The 22036-nt window shown below is 36.3% G+C and overlaps 1 protein-coding gene across 2 annotated transcripts in view; it reads left to right on the top strand.

Annotated features, from left to right (window-relative positions):
* Positions 1-19125, top strand: part of LOC117425861 (A disintegrin and metalloproteinase with thrombospondin motifs 18-like) — a 51620-nt gene extending 32495 nt beyond the window's left edge. For both annotated transcript variants that reach the window (XM_058993766.1, XM_058993767.1), the window contains 9 exons: positions 1102-1225; positions 2423-2667; positions 6710-6851; positions 7182-7308; positions 11196-11400; positions 13332-13526; positions 13809-14039; positions 14339-14486; positions 14770-19125. In XM_058993766.1, the coding sequence (XP_058849749.1) occupies positions 1102-1225; positions 2423-2667; positions 6710-6851; positions 7182-7308; positions 11196-11400; positions 13332-13526; positions 13809-14039; positions 14339-14486; positions 14770-14888 (1536 nt within the window). In that variant the 3' untranslated portion in view covers positions 14889-19125. The remainder of the gene's footprint in view (positions 1-1101; positions 1226-2422; positions 2668-6709; positions 6852-7181; positions 7309-11195; positions 11401-13331; positions 13527-13808; positions 14040-14338; positions 14487-14769) is intronic.
* Positions 19126-22036: the final 2911 nt, after the last annotated feature.

The raw sequence follows: 22036 nt of genomic DNA, 5'->3' as shown, positions 1-22036 counted from the left end.
TTCAACACAAGCCATGTATGCATATAACATTCTGTATATAAATAGTGTTATTTTAAATAATTAAACAAAATTAATCGAAAACTTGTTGCATTGAATAAAATCAACACTTAAGAAAGAATAAACCTTGTTTGAATAAATAGTGTTATTTTTTTCATTCTGATGTGTATTTAATATTATGGATGTTGTGTATAAACAATGTGGTCTAAAAATGTTCATATTTTTTAAATTATCTTCACAAAATATTTCCATCACAAAACAAGTAGTCACACCTGTCAACACACTTGCTGATGGAAATGATACATTATGTATTAGTATTTCTCTTCTGTAACATAATTTATTGTCAGCAGCTTGGAAGAATGCTCTGTGGCTTTTTTGTAGTGTTAGGGTCAAATATCTTTGCAAAAACACTTTATGTGATGTAAACACTGTGCCACTTCCAGGGTGTGTTTACCAAAACTTCAGTATACAGGACTGTAGCAGGAGATGTGGTCAGGGCTCTGGACTCTTGACCGGAGGGTCGTGGGTTCAGTCCCAGGTGGGGGATGCTGCTGCTGTACCCTTGAGCAAGGTACTTTACCTAGATTGCTCCAGTAAAAACCCAGTTGTATAAATGGGTAATTGTATGTGTTAAAAATAATGTAATTGTATGTAAAAATAATGTGATATCTTGTAACAATTGTAAGTCGCCCTGGATAAGGGTGTCTGCTAAGAAATTAATAATAATAATAATAATAATAATAATAATAATAATAATAATAATAATAATAATAATAATAATAATAATTATTATTATTATTATTATTATTATTATTATTATTGTTATTAATGTCAACACTTTGGCTGGTCTCACATCACTACCAGATCACAGCAATGGTGATAAGCAAACCCTTGAACATGTGTGGTGCATTGCCAGTACTACCCCCATTGAGGTTTGTCCTTCACATACTGTAGAACTAGAGCTTTACATAAATCTTTCAATACACAGAGCTTGTAAATGGGCAAACTGATAATGCATATGCTATTTTTATTATAGTAATCCTTTACATTTTGACAACCGTACATTGTGCACACGTCTTAACTTGTTTCAAATATCTGTTTCAGCCAGTAGGATGTGACCAGGTTCTGGGTTCAAAAGCTGCACTAGATGCCTGTGGCGTGTGTAAGGGGGATAACTCGACATGCACATTCTTTAAAGGGCAGTACCTCCAGCAGCACAGAGCGAATGGTAAGTTAGAAGCGAGTTACAGGACTGGATGGTGTGAAAAGCTCTAAGAATATTTGTAATGTATATTTGTAAGTGCAAATCCATTTTTATTATTTAAAGTTTGTTTATAATTATATCATGTTCACTCACTAGAAGCACTGCTGAGTTCATACTTTAGTTCATATTTGTTCCTAGATGGACCAACACATAAATACAAATCTCGTCTTCCCGTCACAGGCTTCCAGTATTACAAATGGCTGAGTTCAATATCCCCCATGCAAAAAGAGGACATGCCTCAGAGCTCAGTGCTTTACTTGATATGATCTAGCCATGTGGTCATATTCAGATGAAAACTCAGCAGCCATTTTTACCTGCTATATGTTCATATTCTCCAGTACTGCATGCATAGTCTGGTTCTGAAGTATATATCAGGGGAAACATACTGTAATTACAAAACACTTGTTCACAGTTGTGGAGCTGGAGAGTCATTCTGACGTTTGTTTTATATGGGGCTTTTTTATTTTGATCAGATGGCATGAATTAAGTTGCAGATTCCATTAGCCTTCAGGTGAGCCCTCATCTTATAGTTATACTGTAAGCTGAGACAAACTTGTCCGGAGTATCAAAACTTTACCTCATAGTTCAGAAACATATATCTACATCTCTTCATTGGTTTATATTCCATATGGGTTATTACGCAAGGCATAACAATTGTCTGTGGTATACTGAAGTGTATTAGAAAACCGCCATCCACCAATTAGAAAGGTCCACTGGCAGGCACTACCCCAGGGTAGATAATCGCAGAACCTTCAGACAGTAATGCCCTAGAATCTGCTATTGTATGGATATAGCATAGATAAAATATGGCAAATCATTGCATAAGCAAAACAAATATTTGCAGTTTACATTTACCTTGGTAAACTTATAAGCAGCGTCACTTCACAAATCCACAAAACCATGTGTTCACCTTTTTTAAAGTAATAGCTTTGTGAAATAAATGGTTTGTAAAGCCTTTAAAATGATCTTTGAAAAATGCATCAAACCAGAGACAATCAGTCAAAGAACAAAACAGCTGGGCCCTCATCTTAACCTCAAAGCTAGGATCCTTAGAACTGTCTTTTTTTTTTTTTTTTTTTAGAACGGTATCCTTTCTCCAGTGCCGCTGCCTGATGTTAAGAAAACAGCTTAAAAAGTTTTGTTTCCCTTTTGTTTCCCCAGAGTATTATTCAGTTGTCACAATTCCAGCAGGAGTCCGCAGCATCCGAGTGCATGAGATGGAAATCTCCACCAGTTATCTGGCGGTCCGTAGCTTGAAGAAGAAATACTATCTGACAGGAGACTGGACAGTTGATTGGCCGGGACAATTCCCCTTTGCTGGGACCGTGTTTGACTATCAACGCTCCTTTAACCGACCGGAAAGCCTGTATGCGGCAGGTCCAACTAATGAGACGCTGGTCTTTGAAGTAAGATTTCCTCTGTTCATTCCATCACTTATGTCCATTACAAAATTAGCAGTGACAACCTTGGCAAAATGCTGTAGCTCTCAGTCAGATTAAAAGATTCCATGAAGAACTGAAAAGAGTAATGCTACTATTCAGGATTCATTGTAGTGCAGTCCCGCTACATCAGAGGGCCTTTCATCAGTCAAGGGTTTCAGCAGGGTGAGCCTTTAATTAGGGCTGAATCTGTCGGGTAAATAGAAGCAGTGTAAAGGTTGGACTATACTGTACAGTACCAGCAACATACTCAAACAGAAGACTCTTTTATTTGGCACTTCTATAACAGCAGATTTCTTCATTTTATAAGGGTGTGCAGCAGGGGATAGAGCCTTTATGAATTAAATATGGTTCCTGTTAGATTGTCCTTCTTTATTCATGTGATCTTGCAGAACAGAAAACATATAATAATAATCAATATGTAATCTCTAAAATGTAGCAATCTGTACAAACCACTTTACTGCTGGAAAATCCTCAAAATGTAAATCTTGCTGGAGGTTGCATTGCTAACAGTGCCCCTGTAAACAGTGCCAGTTAATTCTTTCTAATGGATTCAGATTAAGTCATGTTATGGATTAGAAAGCAAACCAGGTGAGATGTATATGTTGTGTTAATCACCATGGCCATGTAGAAAAGTGATCTTTTAAAAAGATGCTGCCAAGAATCCCTGTGGCTGTGTCTCGCCTCCTGCTAAAGTGAAAACAAGATTTAAACCAACAAATATAGTTAAAATGTCAGGACGAAATCCCTGGAATGCCATTTGTCGTCATTGTTCAGGTAATTTGAAGAGAGTGCTCCCAGTCATTGAAATGCTTGTGTAGACTTTATGACCGAGAGAGCTTGGTAGACATGGCCTTTATTGCTTTCAGGTCCGTGCAAGACACTCTGGGATAAAATTGGCTTAATCACATAGTGCAAAGTATTTTGAGATAGTTTATAATGTAGTTGTCTAGTTAAAAAATGAATTAAATCTTGGTCACTGTTATATCATGTAGAATATAGCTGGAAGAACATGCTGTCTACCTTTCTGTCCATGGTTATATATCTATACACAGCTGTATAGAGGCAGATACAGTAGCTTCCTATGCAAAAAAAAAAAAAAAAAAAAGATATTGCATTTAAGTTTTGTCTTCCCTATTTTTGTTTGTTTGTTTCAGGTGAAGACATTAACTATGTTTTTAGTACTCAGTTCCATTAAAAGGTTGTTATCTGTATCTTAATAGTTAGGAGAACAGACAGTGAGTACGGATACGAATAATAAAATATATATATATATATATATATTCTACTAACTTTCTAATTTGTGCAGCTGTTTTGTGATATAAGGTATTTGGATTTCATCCCATTAAAAAGAATTATAAGAACCTTCACAAATATTTCAAACAGTGTGGCTGGTAAGCCCTGGGTCAAGCAGAAATTTGATCCAGAATATGGAAATTCTTTCTGTTGCATTTTTCTTACCTGCGACCCGGGTTAACAGCCAGGAAACCAAAAGTCAGGGATACAGCTGGCTTGGTGAATTTATTATCTTTGTTTGAAAGGATAATTAGGCGTGAAAAGGGTACTTATTTGTGCAGGAGAGTTCAGTTTACCCATTGTTTTAATATTTGTGCCCTGAGCGTAAGCCGTGCTGTCTTTAACTTGGGAATATCTGGCAGGATTCAACTGCAGCGGTTATTGCAACTTAAGAAGCTGTCAATTGTATAGCTCGAGGCCTGAGGTCAGGACTGCCTGAGTGTTGTATCTGAAGTCAGGTGGCTGGTGTGTTCAAGGTAGACATTAAACAATGAAGTGTTTGAGGACCTATCTGGCAGCTGTAAATTTGACTGGCTGGAACCAAATGGAATGTTTCCAGTTTTGTAGATTGTGATGCACCAGGGGTTTGTTTAAATGTTTGCAAGGTTGATAGTTTGCCATTTTTTTTTTCCTGTTCATTTTTGTTTATTTATTCTTTTCTGATAATACCTTTTGTATTGAATTTAATTCATACGATATGTTTTAAACAAATAGCTGTGTTGTTTTTTTTGTGTTGTATTATTATTTAAAGGCTGATGATGTTAACTTACAGGAATCTGAAAAACAAGCACCAGATTTTCAACAATGACTTTCTCTGATGATCTGGCCATATATAATCTGGTTCTTCACCAGATGAGCCTGACTGACACATTACAATGCAATCCTCATGTGTAACAAGTGTAGAATACGAAGCAGCTTACTTATGCCAATACAAAGATCTGTTTGGATTAGTTTCAGTCACTCTGTGCTCTTCTGGATATAAACTCTTTCCAGATCTCAGTCTTGTTGATTCCTCTTGCATTGAGATGAAGTCTTTTGTTTCTAGTCGGTTACTGCATCGGTATAGAAGTCTGTCCTTTGGAAACTATGAGCTAAATGTCTGAGCTCTGTTTGTTTGTTACCTGATTCAAAATAGACCCCATTCTCTGAAGTAAAATTGCTCCCGATCCAAGATCAGCCACTCAGATAACAAAGCAGAAGAGGAGCCTACTTCTGATTATCCTGAATAAAGTCCTGAAATAACCATAGGCAAGTTTCTTAGTAAATTGCATTCATTTGTTAACTGCACAACAAGTTAAGAACGGAGGGTATCTCAATTCAAGTGTCTGTGGCGGATGTCAGTTTGTAAGCAGATTAGGACGCTTTTTTTATACCTATTAACCTTAGAGCTATTGGATGATTTAAAACAACATATCAGTGACTTGGGAGACTACAATGGGGATACTCGCTAACTGTTTTTCCACCCATAAACAGGTGTGGTATATACATTTTTTTCTTGAAACTACTTTCTTTTACAGTACCCAGTGATTTTATTGGTTTTGAAAGAACTTTGTTGAATCTGATACTGTTTTAATACTGCTCGTAACTTTTTAGCTTATAGGCAGGTTTTGCTGCAGGAAGGAAAAACAAGGCATTAAAATCAATTTTCTTACTTCCTATACATGTGAGCAACAGTCGGTCTTTCGTTGTGTTAAAACATATGTTGATGCAATGCCATAGATCAAAAACATTACAGGTCTACTGTTTCTTCCTGCTACCTATTAACTTAGCAGCTGGACCCTTCTGTACATATGTACACAGCTCAGTGATTAAGTTCCAAGAAATAACAGCAGTTTTTTTTCTTTTTATTCCAAAGAGTTGTATTTAAGATATCATTATATCTTTAACTAAATAATTATAAAAAGCATGAAAAGAACCACAAGATATTCAACACAAGAAAAATAGGACAAGTGATAATGTTGCTAGTTCTAAAATGAGGTAAGATCTTGGTTATCACTCCTTTTAATATAGTAGTTACTCTATAGTCTTTATTATGTTCCCATCATCACTAGGAAGTTGCAGATTTCTAATCATGCCATAGAATCAGATTGGATTACAAGCCAAAGGACGATTAAAGGGTAATGCTACACACGTTGTTCAAAATGATGTGTTAAATCATAGTCAGTGTGTAGAGAGTCAGATTACAGTATAAGACCATTTTAATATAACAATGCTTTTCATTAGACAGGATTGTTTTCTGATTTTGAAAGGTGCTGCTGATACTGTTTGAAACTACTGTATATAGTGTACAAATGAACAAAAAGTAATCCTAAAGCAAATTTACCTTTCATCTTAAAAAATGTATATGTGGTGTTAATACAGCTGATGTTGGGCATGTCTTATACTTAAGCATGCTTACTGTATACCTGTATGCCTTTGATTGGATAATACAATAAGAGATGACTGTATGTGGAAACATTACTGTCACCCTCCTGACGTTTTCATTTTCATTTTATTTATTTTTTTGTAGGCACTGAGACACAACCTCTGCTTAAATATAGAATTCTTATTGTAGCCCACTTTCAACTGTTCAACTGTGTATGCATTATTCCAGCATTGTCCATATTTAAAGCCTTGTAACTCAAGGCTTTTACGTAGGAACAGAGTCACACCCTGAGGTTTGATATTGTTCTCTGGTGATGAAATAGCTTTTTTTATTTACTTCTTGTTACAGATACTTCTGCAAGGCAAGAACCCTGGCATCGCCTGGGAATACACCCTACCCAAGAGCCTGAACGACAGCAAGACCACTGTTAAGAAACACAACTACACCTGGGTGGCCATCAAATCAGATTGCTCAGCCTCGTGTGCTGGAGGTGAGTAACATCCCCACCAGCAAAAATAACTAGTTTTTCACATAGAATGAAAAGAGACATCAAGATACTCAAAGCACCTTTGTCAGGTTTGAAAGAGCAAGGCTTTTTGAGACCTGAGACACCTGATTCTTTGAACTAGGAACGTCCATTATCAGAAGTTTTCAGAGCAAATCTAAATGTTTCCTACAGTAGAATGTTCCTGGTCATCTTTCTTTCTTTCTTTCTTTCTTTCTTTCTTTCTTTCTTTCTTTCTTTCTTATATAAAACAGTTATAATAATAAAGGGCTGTAAGACTATGACAATCCAATACATGCAACATTTCTCTCTTAGGTCAAATGTCAATAAAGGCTATTTGTCTACAAGACCATTACACACAGGTCAACTCATCCTTCTGCAATCCACGCACAAGACCTACAATTGGAACTAATGTCTGCAACACTCAACCATGCCCAGCTTTGTAAGTTTACATTTTCCTTGTTTGCTGTTTCGTGCAGTTTATTTTTATTAGAAATATATCATTTGATTGTCAGAAGACAATGAGTGGTCATTTTAGCTGTAGAAAAAAAAAGTTTTTTCGTTGTGGTATTACATTAAAATTCAACTTTAAACCCCAGTCAAAGCATACACTTTAGAGATTAACAGAAGGCAGAGTGATCTGATTTCCTTTAACCTAATTTAAATTAAATATGTTTAAGACCTATTACATGCCCGGACAAATTGAATTCATCTGCTTCAGGCCCTGAGCCATTTCCAGCTGTACTCATATTTACACAAATCACAGTGGAATGAGGGCCACGTTTGCACATGGGCTGCTTGAATGAAGTAAGAAGACCACCCTTTTAGTTTACTGTGGTATACTAGGGCAAAAGCACAGTAGATGATCTTTTGTATGGTATTTTTCTTATATGGAATATGCAGATACTGTATTTCAGCTGGTACTGGTAATGAAAAAAACATTAGCTGGTAAAATGGAAAAGTGATTGTACATGGAAAAACAGACTTGAGCATCAAACATTAGCATCTCTCTTTTTTATCTGTTCTTTCTGTCTAATGCTGATGAATTTCTTTACCACTTAGCAGCAAAGTAGATCAGCAGCAGTTAAGCACAACAATTGGCAAAATTAGTGTACAGTATCACTTTTAGGATTGTAATGTAACCCCTTCTAGCTATGTCTTTTCATCTGGTTCTTTGAAATTTAATGACCCTTTCAGCATAATGCTATAAGGTCAATTTAAAGATGGCAACTGTGATTTTCTTTGTTTGTGTTGATAAAATCATCAGTTGCTGTACATCCGAACTGTCTAAGCACTGTGAAAATTTCCACCGTGAACTGGTCAGGTAATACCCACGTTCATTTTTTAACAGGTAATACATACAGGTAATACATGTCACTCCTGCTAGCTACATCATAAAATGCAAACAACAGCAGTCCATCTCCAGAAAATCAAGGCCCATTGATTAAGGGTGGCATATCGTAGAACATAAGTTGTAGATTTGGTTTGTATTTCCCAAAATAAGTGACAGCTTTAATGGTAATGACAAACTACCATGTCATTACCATTAAAATGCTGCTAGCAGTGTTAGTGGCTCTGTAGGATACACCTCTAATTGGAAAGCATATTGAACACTAGACACGTGATGCTTCATAAGAAATGTTGTAGGACACGTATAGTCCTGTATAATAACACTACCCGGTTTTTAAGGTTAAGCCAAAGAGTTTACTGCATTACACTTCACAACCCTTCTAACGTATATCAGCATGGAAATTCTTTTATGTGATTTATTTTTTTGTGATGAACCTTTCTTTTGGCAGTTAAGAATGGTTTCACTTACTGCGTGCATTGTCTTTAATGCTGTGCTGTTCGGTAGACCTCACAATAGATTTTAAATGTTATCTCAAATGTTATTTAACAGGATAGCCCCACTGAGACTTTAGTCTTTTTTTTCCAGAAGGGGTACAGTGAAGCCAAAATGTGTGTCATTTACTGCAGTTTGATGGTTGGTGTACTTTTGCTATGAGTTAGCCAGCCTGAAAGTATTTTACTGTAAACTGTGGAACACAATCTCAGGCCTGTTCCAGAATATAAATTAAAGTGTGTCCAACAAATTCAAATTGCAAAATACACTTGTATTTTCACTGTACGTTAGTTAAAGGGCCTTTCATTAATTCACTACCCTCATAATTTCACAATTGGTGTGTAAATCAGGGTGCAAAATAAAGAGGGTTAGTTCCAAAAACAAATTGTGCTGCATTACTCAACAATACCCCACTATACCAGTACACTGTATTACTAAAAATCCACACGAACTGTAGTCCACCCATATATATAAACACACACTCAAGAAAAGCCCCTTGCTTATCTTTCCAGCAAATATCTGTAGTGCTGACAGGTCCATCCGTGTTTTATTGTAGTGAAAGGGTTTAAATCCCAGAGAGACAGGATCAGTCTAGCCGGCCAAGAATCCCCACCACTGCTTCAGCCCAGACACTGTGATCTTTCACTTGTAAGAGCCACAGGATTCTGTGTTTTGTGGACCAGAGGAGATAAAAAATGAGGGCTAGGGAGGGGGACCTCTGTATCTGGAACTTGAAAATGTCATCAAAAAGATAAATGGTAATGTTTAAATCGTTTTGCAGTGTCCCTGGTTCTTAACTGTGAGCTTGAATTTGATTTAATCGCATTGCAGCTGTACAGTCAATTACACTTTTCCCTTAGATAAACTATTGCAACAAGGGGTCTCCCCCGTTAGAAATGACACAATAACTTTGTGTTACAGACCCTTTATTCAGAAACTATTGTTGAAAGTGAGGCAGTTACAAGTTACAATTGAAGATGTACAGTATACATTTTATCTATTTATTTCATTAAGAAGATTTATACCATCAACCTACAACAAACTTATTGTGCTATTTAATAATATACACACTGATAAAAAAAAAAAATGATACTACTTGGATACACTAATTGGTTGTGTCTCCTTGTACCATATCTTTAGCATGACGTTTATAGTAGTACAATATTTAAATTTAAGAATAAGCAAAAATGACAAGGAAAAAAAAGAATGGTGTGATTTAAAATGTTAATGCCTTATCTGCCTCATTTCACTTTGATGATTTTTCATTACACCGCGAAACATTAAAAAAACAGATGTGACCAATCAGTTAAAAAAAAAAAATTTGCTTAAATATTGTTTTTCAATTGTATGGCTTCAAATATACTACCTATTGAGAGATATATTCTCTCTCTCTCTCTCTCTCTCTCTCTCTCTCTCTCTCTCTCTCCACACACATTATGGTATAACCAAAATTGGTTTGCAGTGAAGCTTGACAGTCAGTTTTCCAGTTCTCAAATTATATATCTATATCACAAAGAAAAAAATAGACGTCCCCTGCCCTGTACCAACTTTGCTGGTTTAGTTGATGTGCTGTTTCCAATACGGTTCACGTAATGTTCACTTCCCAAACAGCAGTTTTGTGTTTCCCTTCAAATTTGTAAGTTGATTTAAAGGACACAAATTCCAAATAGCCAATTACGTGGCGGGTCCTGAAAAGGGCAGAGGTAGGGATATGTTTGGAAAGTGCCACGTGACTCCTGCTTCAGCAGTTTTTTGATGTCTGCGTATATAGCCACACTATTGTCTGAATACTAATTTATAATAATCTTCCTGCCCAAACAAACTCTATTTTGGTTCAGCTTTTATCTGAGGCCAAGACTCCCAGATCCCAAATGGTGGAGCTATCTTTAATGCTACGTGGCAGGCCGCAAAAAAATTGAGAAGTATTCATTCTTTTCCCATGTTTTCTGCCTCGCACACATGATTTATTTTGACATTAAGATAAATACACATGCATGCATGCATGTACACATACACACACATATATTTATTTTCACAGTAATGTAAAAGCAAAATACGGTTAAGTACATTCTTTAACATGTGTACAGGATACTTCTGATAATTGTTGCTGAAAGTTGTTCTGTCTTGCTTTAGTGGAACATCAAGTTTTGTCAATCAGAATATCCTTTTATATGAGCTGAACAGTTATTCTGAGAAAGGCTTCTGGTGCTATGATTACACTGTGGGTTAAGAGTTAAGCACTTTCAAATTAGTAATGGTATTCAGTAGTATTCAGTATTTCATGTATTCATTTGAAAAACATGTTTCACTTTCATCTTTCATTAAGCGTTTTTAAAGGTAAGAGCGGATTTTACATTCGCTCATCTCTGTAAAAACAGAATGCACTATTTAGTGTAGCAGCCAAGGGATGAATCACTTTGCAGGCTGAACGTGGAAAATAAGGTGAGGGGTATGGGGAATTAAATCGAATTGTGTTGCCTTTACAGCTGGTCGGCAGGGGAATGGAGCACTTGCAGCAAATCCTGCGGACTGGGACAGCAGTCCCGTCAAATCCAGTGTCTTCGGAAGGTGGCCTTCAAGCGAGATGAGGTGGTAGCGCATTCTCAGTGTCCTGTGATGACGCCCGCCCAGGTACAGCCCTGCAACAACAAAGCGTGTCTACCTGAGTGGAGTGCAGGGGCCTGGTCTGAGGTAAATATGGAGGAATATTCAGACCCTGTAATCTGTGAAATTGGTTCTTTCAGTCAAAATTCTGTAAGTGAAAGTCAGTCGTTTTACATGTGTGTGTGCGTGAGTAACTGTATAATTACTCATAATAAAATATGACACAAGGGTTTACTTCAGTTTTGCTCCTCAATGTCATTAGAATCTGTGTTCATGCTATTTATTTATTTTGGTTTGCTTAGTGAGCTGTTCATGAACTGCTGCGCTGCCATCTGTTGTTTACATGAGGATTTGCAAGGCTGAACTTGATCAAATGAGAACTGTAATTGTAATTTAAATATTTTATAAGACAATTCCATTCATTTAAAATGTAGTTAATGAAACCTTATTTAATACACCAAGACTGATTTCTATATTTTCTAAATCCCTTAACTAAACAGTGTATCATTTTTAGTTGGAGGGAAGGAAGCATTTGTCAATTGACAGACAGAGAAATTAGTGTTACTAACATTTTATTAATATAGTATTCTTTCAGTGTTATAAAAAAATGGAATCCTAATATTCGTAAGCTATGCCATGATTTCTATAATATGAGTTTTATAAGGTGCTGCATAGTGTGACGGAGCTATTAATCTTAGTCATTGGTGATAGGGATCTCCATTTGGATGGTTTATAAGGTTCATCTGTCAGCAGCCAAATACATATGTTAAAAAATAAAAGGAAGCATGACATCATTGGCTTTTCATGACTGGATGTTCTTTCACTGGCAGACATGTGTATTAGTTTTCAGGAAGAAAAATGTCAAAGGAAGTGCAGTATCTAATATTTTCAATGTCAATTGAAATAGCGAAATTACAGTAACAGTTAAACCTGCTTCCAGTTAGTCTTTGTAAAGTGCCGGTACTTTATACAGTAGATCATATACTATATATAATGCTAAGCAATAAACTTGTGCATAAACTGTATACATGTTTTAAGTTAGGATTTTGGATAGAGTTGTGTACAAACCACATACATTAGAAGCTTAGGCTGAAATCCGGGGGAGGGATTATTGAATGATTGCTCTCTCATTAGGATTATTGAATAATTGCTCTCTCATCAGATCGTGTCCTATAAATCTCAGGTAAACTCACCTGGGCATTGCCGTCACAATCCTAGTTGTAATCCTACCCACCACCTCCCCAACTTCCACCTTAATACAGGCAGTCCCCTTGATGAGGGGGAAGGGCGTAGTTTTGTCATGGTTCACCCTGCTGACCTGGCATCACCAGATCAGTTCCTCTTTCAAAGGGACCAGCAGCCAAATAATGACCACTCTCACCATACCAATCCAAGCAGTCAAGATTCCAACATTTAATAGCAATGGCTTTGGAGCTGTAGCCCTGCAAGTTGTGGTAATGCGGTTAAAGTTGATGTGGTGAGATGTTCTCTTTGTTAAAAAGGGGTGATGGTGTTTGAAAGGGAAAACAAAGGACTTTGAAACATACAAAATATTAATTTTTTATGTTACCTTATGTTTTTTTTTTCATGGTTAAAGCATTAACTACTAACATGGTCTACCCTGATTTATTATGGTTAACCATAGCCAGAAGATGCTTGATATAATGATACCACAACCACACCCTGTTTACCACATTTTACGACAATGTTTCATAACGCTGTCATACATAATATGCTCTTATTGTTATTTCATGGTTTAACAAAATGCTAGGTAAACCTGATAATTGGTGAATACATACTTTATTTTAAAATACTGAAACCCTAATTAAACCGGGGACAGACATTAAAAGACAAATGTGGTGGCTGTTTGAAAACTGGATCATATTTTATGTCCATAACATTTTTACAAAATAAACCCTTGTGTTCGCAGAAGACATATTCGTTCCTGGGAAGATGCTGACAGAAATGTGTTTTCATTACTAAAGGGGGTTAAGGGTAACAGTTATGCTCTTTTATAGTGTTCTAAGACTTGTGGGAGAGGTCTGAAGAAGCGTGGTGTCTACTGCAGTAGCACCAATCCGTCAAACAAGCCCAGCATCCTTCCGGATAGCATGTGCAGCCGAGATCAGAAGCCCAAAGCCCAGGAGACATGTGTGCTGAGACGCTGCCCGAAAAATGACAGACTGGAGTGGGTGACATCAGCATGGAGCGAGGTATTGCTATAGAAATGACGAGACCCGCAAATTGCATTTGTAATAAGAAATAAGCAGAGAAAGGATTTATAACATAACTATCGCAGAAAATAGTACAGCCAACAAAGAGGTCATCAATTAGTCAGAAATTTGACATGTGGATCACATCATAAGTAATATGTAACAGTTTCCTGTATTCCAAAAAAATGGATACGAAATATTAAATTAACTTACTTGATTGATTTGATTGATTGGAAACTGTAAAATAATAATAATTTAAAAAATCCATTCTCTTCATTCCAGTGTTCAACAAGCTGTGGTCCAGGGGTTCAGAAAAGGGAACTGAAGTGTAGTGAGAAAGAAGCTCACGGCAAATACATTGAATTCCCCCAGAGAAGATGTCGTAACTTACAGAAGCCCATTGTGGAACTGGAGCAAGCCTGTAACAAGGGGTCCTGCTCAGGCCCAAGACCTCCTCCAGAAAGGACCATCAGTATGGTTGTGTCAGGATGGTATTCATCCCCATGGCAACAGGTATAAAAACACTTGGATATCTATGGTAAATATTTTTTTTAGCTTAGCAGAGGATACATTTACAATTGCACAGGTCACTGCATCTTCAATCCAAGTATCTCATAATCGCTGTACAGTTGTAAAACTGTACATCTGAAAAGTTGTCAGAACAGCAGTAAACCTGGGAAAGTTTTTTTAAAGTCTACATCAGTCTTTGGCAATTGAGTTCTTTAGGCTTGGGGCATAGCAGTAATTAAAAGTGTCAGATACTACAGTGTGTCATGTTGTAGTCTCAGTCTGACGTGACTGTCTGTGTGCAGTGCACAGTGTCCTGTGGAGGAGGGGTGCAGACACGGAGTGTGCAGTGTCTCAGGCAGGGCAGACCATCAGGTGGGTGTCAGCATCACCAGAGACCTACCACCTCCAGGGCCTGCAACACCAACTTCTGTCCAGCACCCAAGAGGAAAGGTATTACCACATGATACATGGCCATTGCAGTTGATATGCATTCACTTTAGATGCTGTTTCTCCTACACATTGGTTATAAATGGGATTTTCGCTTGCAGTGATATGCTAAAACCGTACAGTAGTGTCTTTGACTGAGATGTTAATGTAGCATTCAATTAAAAATGTGCTTAATAACTGGCTTCTGCATGCAGATCTATTAAGTAAATTAAGAAAGATGCACCACTTTGCAGATACAGGGAAGGACATGCAGTCAATTATATTAATTAATTGTTGTTTCCTATAGATGATCCATCCTGCATTGACTTCTTCAGCTGGTGCCACCTGGTCCCCCAGCATGGTGTCTGCAACCACAAATTCTATGGCCAGCAGTGCTGTAAATCATGTACCAAGAAGATGCGGTAGCGAATCACATTTAATTCTACATTCACACCAACCATTCTCTTTTTTGGGTCTAGAGTTTATTCACTTGAAAGCTGTGGAAACCTGTTGGGGAAGCAGTACATGGTAGACTGCAGCACACTTTGTCTTGGAGTACTTGACTGCTGCACCTATCAAAACAGTGCTCCATGCAAAACTGGGTTTTAATGGAATGCTATGGATCATAGCGGTATAGTCCAGCTTTTGCAAATCTACTGGTGCTTGCATTTGTCACAGTGACTCATTGACCTCCTGCACGTTTGAGAACTGGAAATATGAGACTGTAGGATTTCATTTTTTATGTTAAGAAGAGCGATTCTGAAACCTTTTAACAAGTAAACACTACATATTTCTGTAATGGCTTTTCCTTTAGACAGCACACTGTGGATCAGTTATGTTTAGACACTATTTATGAATTGCCTCTGCTGAACAGGTTAAGTCTCGGATTATCCAGCAGTATCCAGGTTATATGTTCAATGGCAGTTTTCAGATTATTGCAACCCGATACATGTAATTTATAGTATATGATTGCTAAGTGTAAATGCACTTAATTAGGTAACTTATTTTTGTTGTGTTGTTTTTGTAACATAACTGTAAACACAGAAACAAATGCTGACTGAGAAACAATGACTTACAAGAGCTGAATAACACAACTTTAAAACACATACATACAGTAACAACAGTTTAGCATGCCAAACGTAGAATGTTCAACTGTAGGATTTTTTTTTTATTTCCTTTACTTGGCTTTAAAGTTTTTTTAAAGCTAAAATGTCTTTCTTTACATCCCTTTTGTCTCCTGTTATAAGGCAGGACATTTGTGCACTGATGACATTTTGGCACAGGTCATGCTAATACATGGCCTGGTTGTTTGGCTTTGTGTCACAGATGGCTTTTGGCTGCAAACGGAAGACATGAGTCATTATGTCAGTCACCAAGACTGATCATGGATTATTATTTTTATTTTTTTTGCAGTCCAACTTGGCTGTCCATATATTTTCATGTAGTTTATTTTAAATAAGAAATACGATGATTACAAAGACCCACATCTCATGTTAATGTTAATTACACAGCAGGATTCAAAATTGTTATGCTTTATCAGATGCACATGTCTGCGCAACGAAGCAGTCAAATTCTACCCTGCCTCATTAGATGCTGTTCAAGCAATGAATTCCCTAAAGTACTTCTTTCATTGCTTATGTTGTTTCATTTCAAAATATTGTACATTTTGATATTGCCTTCTCCGACTGTGTCAAATAGAATGTTAATGCCCAATGCTTACCCGATATGAGTAGTTGCCTTTTAGCCACACGTTTGGAAGGAACCAATATGAGAAAAAAGCTGACAGCACTTGCGATCCAGACCAAGTACAGTACAAGCCAAGCTTCATCCAACTAATTTTCTGGAGTCTCAACTGCTTTTTACTGGACAGAGCTGAACTCCACTACGTTTTAAAGATATTTTTGGAAGTCAGGATTAGCCAGCTCAGCATTAATGTTGTACAGCGTGCAGTTAAGGTTAGGAGTTTGTCTTCCTTCAGCCAATTTAATATATGATCATCTTTACTTAAAGATGAGTGATGATTGCAAACAGATGCAGCAACATTATGTTTTTCTCCCAGTTTATGTTTTGTACTCTTCTCATTTAAGACGATCATGTTTTGTATGTTGGTCTACATCCTCCTCTTTATTGTAAAAAAAAAAAAAAAGGAAAGTAATTTATTGATATGTTTAGTGTCTCCTTATGTTTGGAGTACATGTCCTATGTGAATGGCAATATCTGTAACAACATGATTTATTGTGATTTTATGTTTGTTTTTTTTTGTCTTTTCACAATATGTAAAATAGCACCATGTACTGTTATGTGTCATATTTAATTTTTTTTTAAACTTTTATAATAAAATGTTATGACATGTTTACACATCAGCAAATGTAACTCATTCATGTCAATGCAACAGATGACATAGAAGAAATATACATATCTGGCTTGATTCAGTAATGTACAATACATAAGGTAAAACACCCTTTAAACCTGAAGAGTGCCTTAAATTACATTAGTGACAATTATTCATTTAAAAAGTAATTTTTCTAAAATGTATAGTTTGGATGTCTGGTAAGTGATGTCATTTTTCTTCTGGGGTTCATTTTCTTAATGTTTTTTTTTCACAATTTGTGTTTTGCATTGAGCATGTGGAGCAATGTAATGCATGTGTATATAGAGTGCTACTTCTTACAGCTTCTCAGTGTACAGCTGTGGCCAAAAGTTTTGCATCACCTATAATTTTAGGATTGAGACATATTAATAAATAAGATATATCTTAGTCAACATCATGTAGTCAAAGAAGCTACAAAATGAGATTGCAAAAGTCTACTGGAAGCTATAATAGTATTTTGATTTCGAAATGCAACATTTATAAAAAAAAATTCATTTTTACGTTAAGTATATGGAAAACTACAAAGCCATATGTAATTCAATATGTTAACATAACATTGTTCAGCAGGTCTCATTTGATTTTATGAAGCAAAATTACTTAATTCTATAGGGTGATGCTAAATTTTTGGCCATAGCTGAACACTGTCTCCTAATGGTGAAATATAATTAGTTTATGTTGTAAGTCATATAAAACAAGGCGCAACATCTAATTTCCATTCCGTATTGTCAACAAACTTATTTTTGCAGTGTGTTATTGATGCAGCAAGCTGACCCCACCCTAAAATATACCAAAATGTTTTCCATATACTGTTCACATTTTAATAAGAAGCAGTTATGCTGTCAGTCTGACACCCATAGCATTCCAGTGGCTCAGCAGTGCCTGAGGTTGGCTGCGGTTACAGCATCCAACACTTCTCAGGAAGATGGGTGGATAAACAAACTGATTCTAATTTACATTACATTTTTCTAACATTTTTAGATCTGTTTCCAGAACCACCACTCCCTATTCTTAAACCTTTCATTAATGTGCACACTGCCCCAATGCTTGTTTCCCCACTCAAACAAAGAGTACAGAGTGGTTAGTAAAACATTTATAATGCAGGCCAAACCGACATACTGGTCTGGAATGTGTACTAGAGAATACTTGAAATGTGAACTACTTTGTAATTGTAAACAGTCTAATTTTTAATTGTAGAATGCTTGATGAGAGTGGTGCTGATTTCAGCATGTACAGCTGTGGCCAAATGTTTTCCGTCACATGTGAAATCTAACATGAAATACCATACTATTATTATGGCTTCTGGTAGACTTCTGCAATATACCTTTGTAGTTCCTCTGATTACATGATGTTAAACAAAAGATCTAAATTATGTTCACACAGCTTTTTTTATTTTTAAATTATGTCTCAATCCTAAAATTCTAGGTGATGCAAAACTTTTGGCCATAGCTGTCCACATAGTCACACTGTACTTCTTCCTGACAATACAAGGATATATTTCCCCAGTACTCGGTTGGTAGTTTCCACCAGGCATATCCTAAGATAATCATATCAAAGACATGCCATGGTCACCTCTATGTTATGATTAGAAGGTGATTTACAAGTCTGATGGAATTTTGTTTGACAGAACTGGGTTTCTAGTGTGCAGCACTTTCTCTAGAAACAGTGACTCTTATAACCTTCCAACTTTGTAAACCTGATTGGTGGCATTAACCTTTTGTCTGGAATCCAATCTCTAGACTGATTAATATGACACTAAATGCACTTTACTAGTCCCTTGAGTGCTTTTGTGTGTTAAGGAATTCAATATATTTAAATATACTGCTGCTACTGACTGAGCATTTGCTCTATAAAAACTGGAGAAGAAAAATAAATAAAGTTCACTAAAACTCTGTGAAGTACACTGTGAAGTACAAATTAAAGATCTGTAATTACAAACACGAGGAGATGCACATTGGGAAACCTGTAAAGGCTGGAATACTGAGACATATTTTTTGTTCATATTCATATGCCAAATAAGAAATATAAGCAAAGAACCAAAACAGAATAAAAAGGGGGCCTTTGTATTATTGGTAGTTCTAATAAGAAAAAAAAAGCATTTGAAAATCTTTTAAGCTTTATCTTTTCTGTCAACCACTGCATTTTCCCTTCTCAACAGAAGAGTAAGATCTCAGTTTTATAAATGTATTGGCTTCTGTTAGCTTCCCAGTGCCAGTGATGTAGTGTCATGCTCCCTACTCTTAATTGTACAAACCCTGACTCTGACAATGTATTTTACAGTACACCAAACATTGCATCAAGCTGTTGTGTGCCATTTATTACTTTTTCTTTTTTTTTAACCAAAGACAACTGACAAAAAGAGTCTGCCATGATGAGGCAGATATACATATGTATGGGACCACAAGCTAGAAAAAGAAATGTTACTTGTGTCCTAAATTTAACCCTTCAGTAGATCCGTTCTACTTTGTTCAAGGTTTCTTGATATTTGGCTTATTGGTTTTTTGTTCTTTGAGTCCAAGAAAGTCAGTGTAAGGTTATAAGTAGAGCCTTTATTTGCAATACAGTATGATTGAGGGGTGACTGCCCTGCAATGCATCATCTGAAATGCCATGCACAACAAGCAATAATCTTTCCTCAGGGAGACATTCAATATAGCCTTGAGGATGAGCACAGGAATGTACAATAACAATGGGATGTAAAATCAATATATGTAATATATCCAGTTCAAACACACAAAAATGTAACTTTTTTTTTTTTTTTGCACGATCACACGTAATTATAGATATAAATGTACTGCAGTGATTGACTTGTTTAATAGCTGTTTGTCCCTTAGACCCCAATCATTATTTACATATACTTGTATGTCCAGAACAAAGTAGCAACAAAAAATTACAACAATCAGAAAAATCCTCTTGCCTATACCAAACAATGCTTCACACATATTACCAATATGCATTAGCTAGAGCTTAACGTGCTGTATTGTCTAATATAGGATGCAGGGGGACACCCTGGAAGCATTGGAGAGAGCACATTCCAGGAGGTGAAGGGTTTAATATTTAAATTATACCAAACAGTATGTGGTTTGTTAAGTTTACATCGCATATTAGCTATTAAACCACCCATTTGTAAACATGAACTCTGCTTGAGATGCTCTCCCTTGGAAGGGAATGAAGCTACTCACAGAGTGGTACAATACATTGTCTCGTTCCAAGCTTTAAAATGAAATGACGTTTGCTCCCGTTCATATGAAATACCATGTCTCTCGTTCCTCAGTCTTGTGGCTTTATTTTGAAACCCCCATACTGATGTTTGTTTTTAGTTTGGCTTGCCTGTTTTTAAAATGTCAGCAGCTGTAAGGCTCACTTAGTTAGCAGAAAGAAGGCTTTTTACTCTGAACACCTGCAAGTCCTCTAAACCAGACATGGGCATGCAGGTAGGGAATACCCCGCTTGCGAGGGAGATGGATGCTTAAAGCCCGGACTGTGCGACTCACTGCTCTCCTGGATTGAAAGACTCTTATACGTTGATATGTTTTTGGGTTTCGTGCCTTTATATCTCTTCCAAAAAGTAATGTACTGTCTGATACTGCGGCAGTAAAAGCTTCAGTTTTACCTGAAACTGAAATGAAAAAGGGGTCAACATCCATTTATTTCTAGAAAGAGCACCAGTGTATTTTAACATGGATTTCTATGCTAACCTTGGACAATTTTCTGTGTATCTTTCAAACCATGTAGAAGCAACTTATGAAATCTTCACAAGATATAATCTCATTTCATTTAATAGATAAAGCTCTTTCTGCGATTAATTGCAGTTTTATAGTTTTGCAGTTAAAGAGCCATCCATTTTAAGTGTTAACACATTGTGATACAATTGGAGTAAACTGCTATCTGCACAATATTTTGTGCCAATATAATAGTTTATTTTAATGGGACACCCCAATACAAATAACCCACATACTTTTAGGTTGCTCTCTTATGTATTTCTGGCATTCCGTTATAATTGCTCTGTTCAGTGATAACTGAAGTGATCATTCATGAAATATATCTGCTTTTCAGGTCCATTCACTTTAAACATTTCATTTGCTATTCACTATCTGTACAATGCCAGTGTTTATATATATATATATATATATATATATATATATATATATATATATATATATATATATATATACTCAAATACATATCTCAATGTGAAAATGCATCAGAATATTCCAAGGTTGCTCCACAGAACTGCAGGACTTTTAAGTGGTCATAATGAATCACCTTAAGGGTCTTAGGCAGTCCAAGGACCTTCTTTTGACACCTTTGGATTAATAACACCCAGCCTGAGGCCAAATCTAATTACTTCTATTGACTGTAAAGTGCGAGCGTGTCCCTGATTTCTAAGAACCACAGACTGCAATGATTAAAGGAAACAACATTGTAATCTAAAGGCTCACCAGTATTTTTTTTTCTTTTAAATAAGAATACAGAAGGAAGGTGCATTAACTTTACAGAGACAATGACATATAACAGATTAGGACTGTTTTAAGAGAGACAGTTTTCAGAACATTATTATTATTATTATTATTTATTTCTTAGCAGACGCCCTTATCCAGGGCGACTTACAATTGTTACAAGATATCACATTATTTCACATTATACAGATATACATCATTTTTACATACAATTACCTAAAATTATTAAACATAAAATTATTGGGTTTTTACTGGAGCAATCTAGGTAAAGTACCTTGCTCAAGGGTACAGCAGCAGTGTCCCCACTGGGGATTGAACCCACAACCCTCCGTTCAGGAGTCCAGAGCCCTAACCACTACTCCACACTGCTGCCCACATACATAGTTTCATTCATTTAAACCTGTTGTACAGTATTTACCATGTGTTATAAGGACAGGCTTTATCTATAATAATTCAAATTCTACCACGATGATGATTATGATGATGAAAAAGAAGAAGAAAACAACTTTCATGTCTGCCATTTTTCTTCAAAGATATAACCAAGTGTGTCATTTTTACCAGATCTAAATACTGGAAAAATTGAATGATGGAAGTATAAACGATGTGGCCCATTAATGTGGTGGTTTAAAGGGCAAAATATGAATTACAAGAAGGCAGTTTTCTGGTAAAATCTGGATGTTGGGGTGTGGTGGTTTAGCAGTACTGTCAAAAAAGTGAGTATGTTTAATTGATAATGTGGTTAATTGA

The sequence above is a fragment of the Acipenser ruthenus genome, chromosome 20 (assembly GCF_902713425.1).
Source record: "Acipenser ruthenus chromosome 20, fAciRut3.2 maternal haplotype, whole genome shotgun sequence".
Taxonomy (NCBI): domain Eukaryota; kingdom Metazoa; phylum Chordata; class Actinopteri; order Acipenseriformes; family Acipenseridae; genus Acipenser; species Acipenser ruthenus.
Note: the sequence above shows the minus strand (reverse complement) of the source record. Positions and strands in the feature narration are given on the sequence as shown.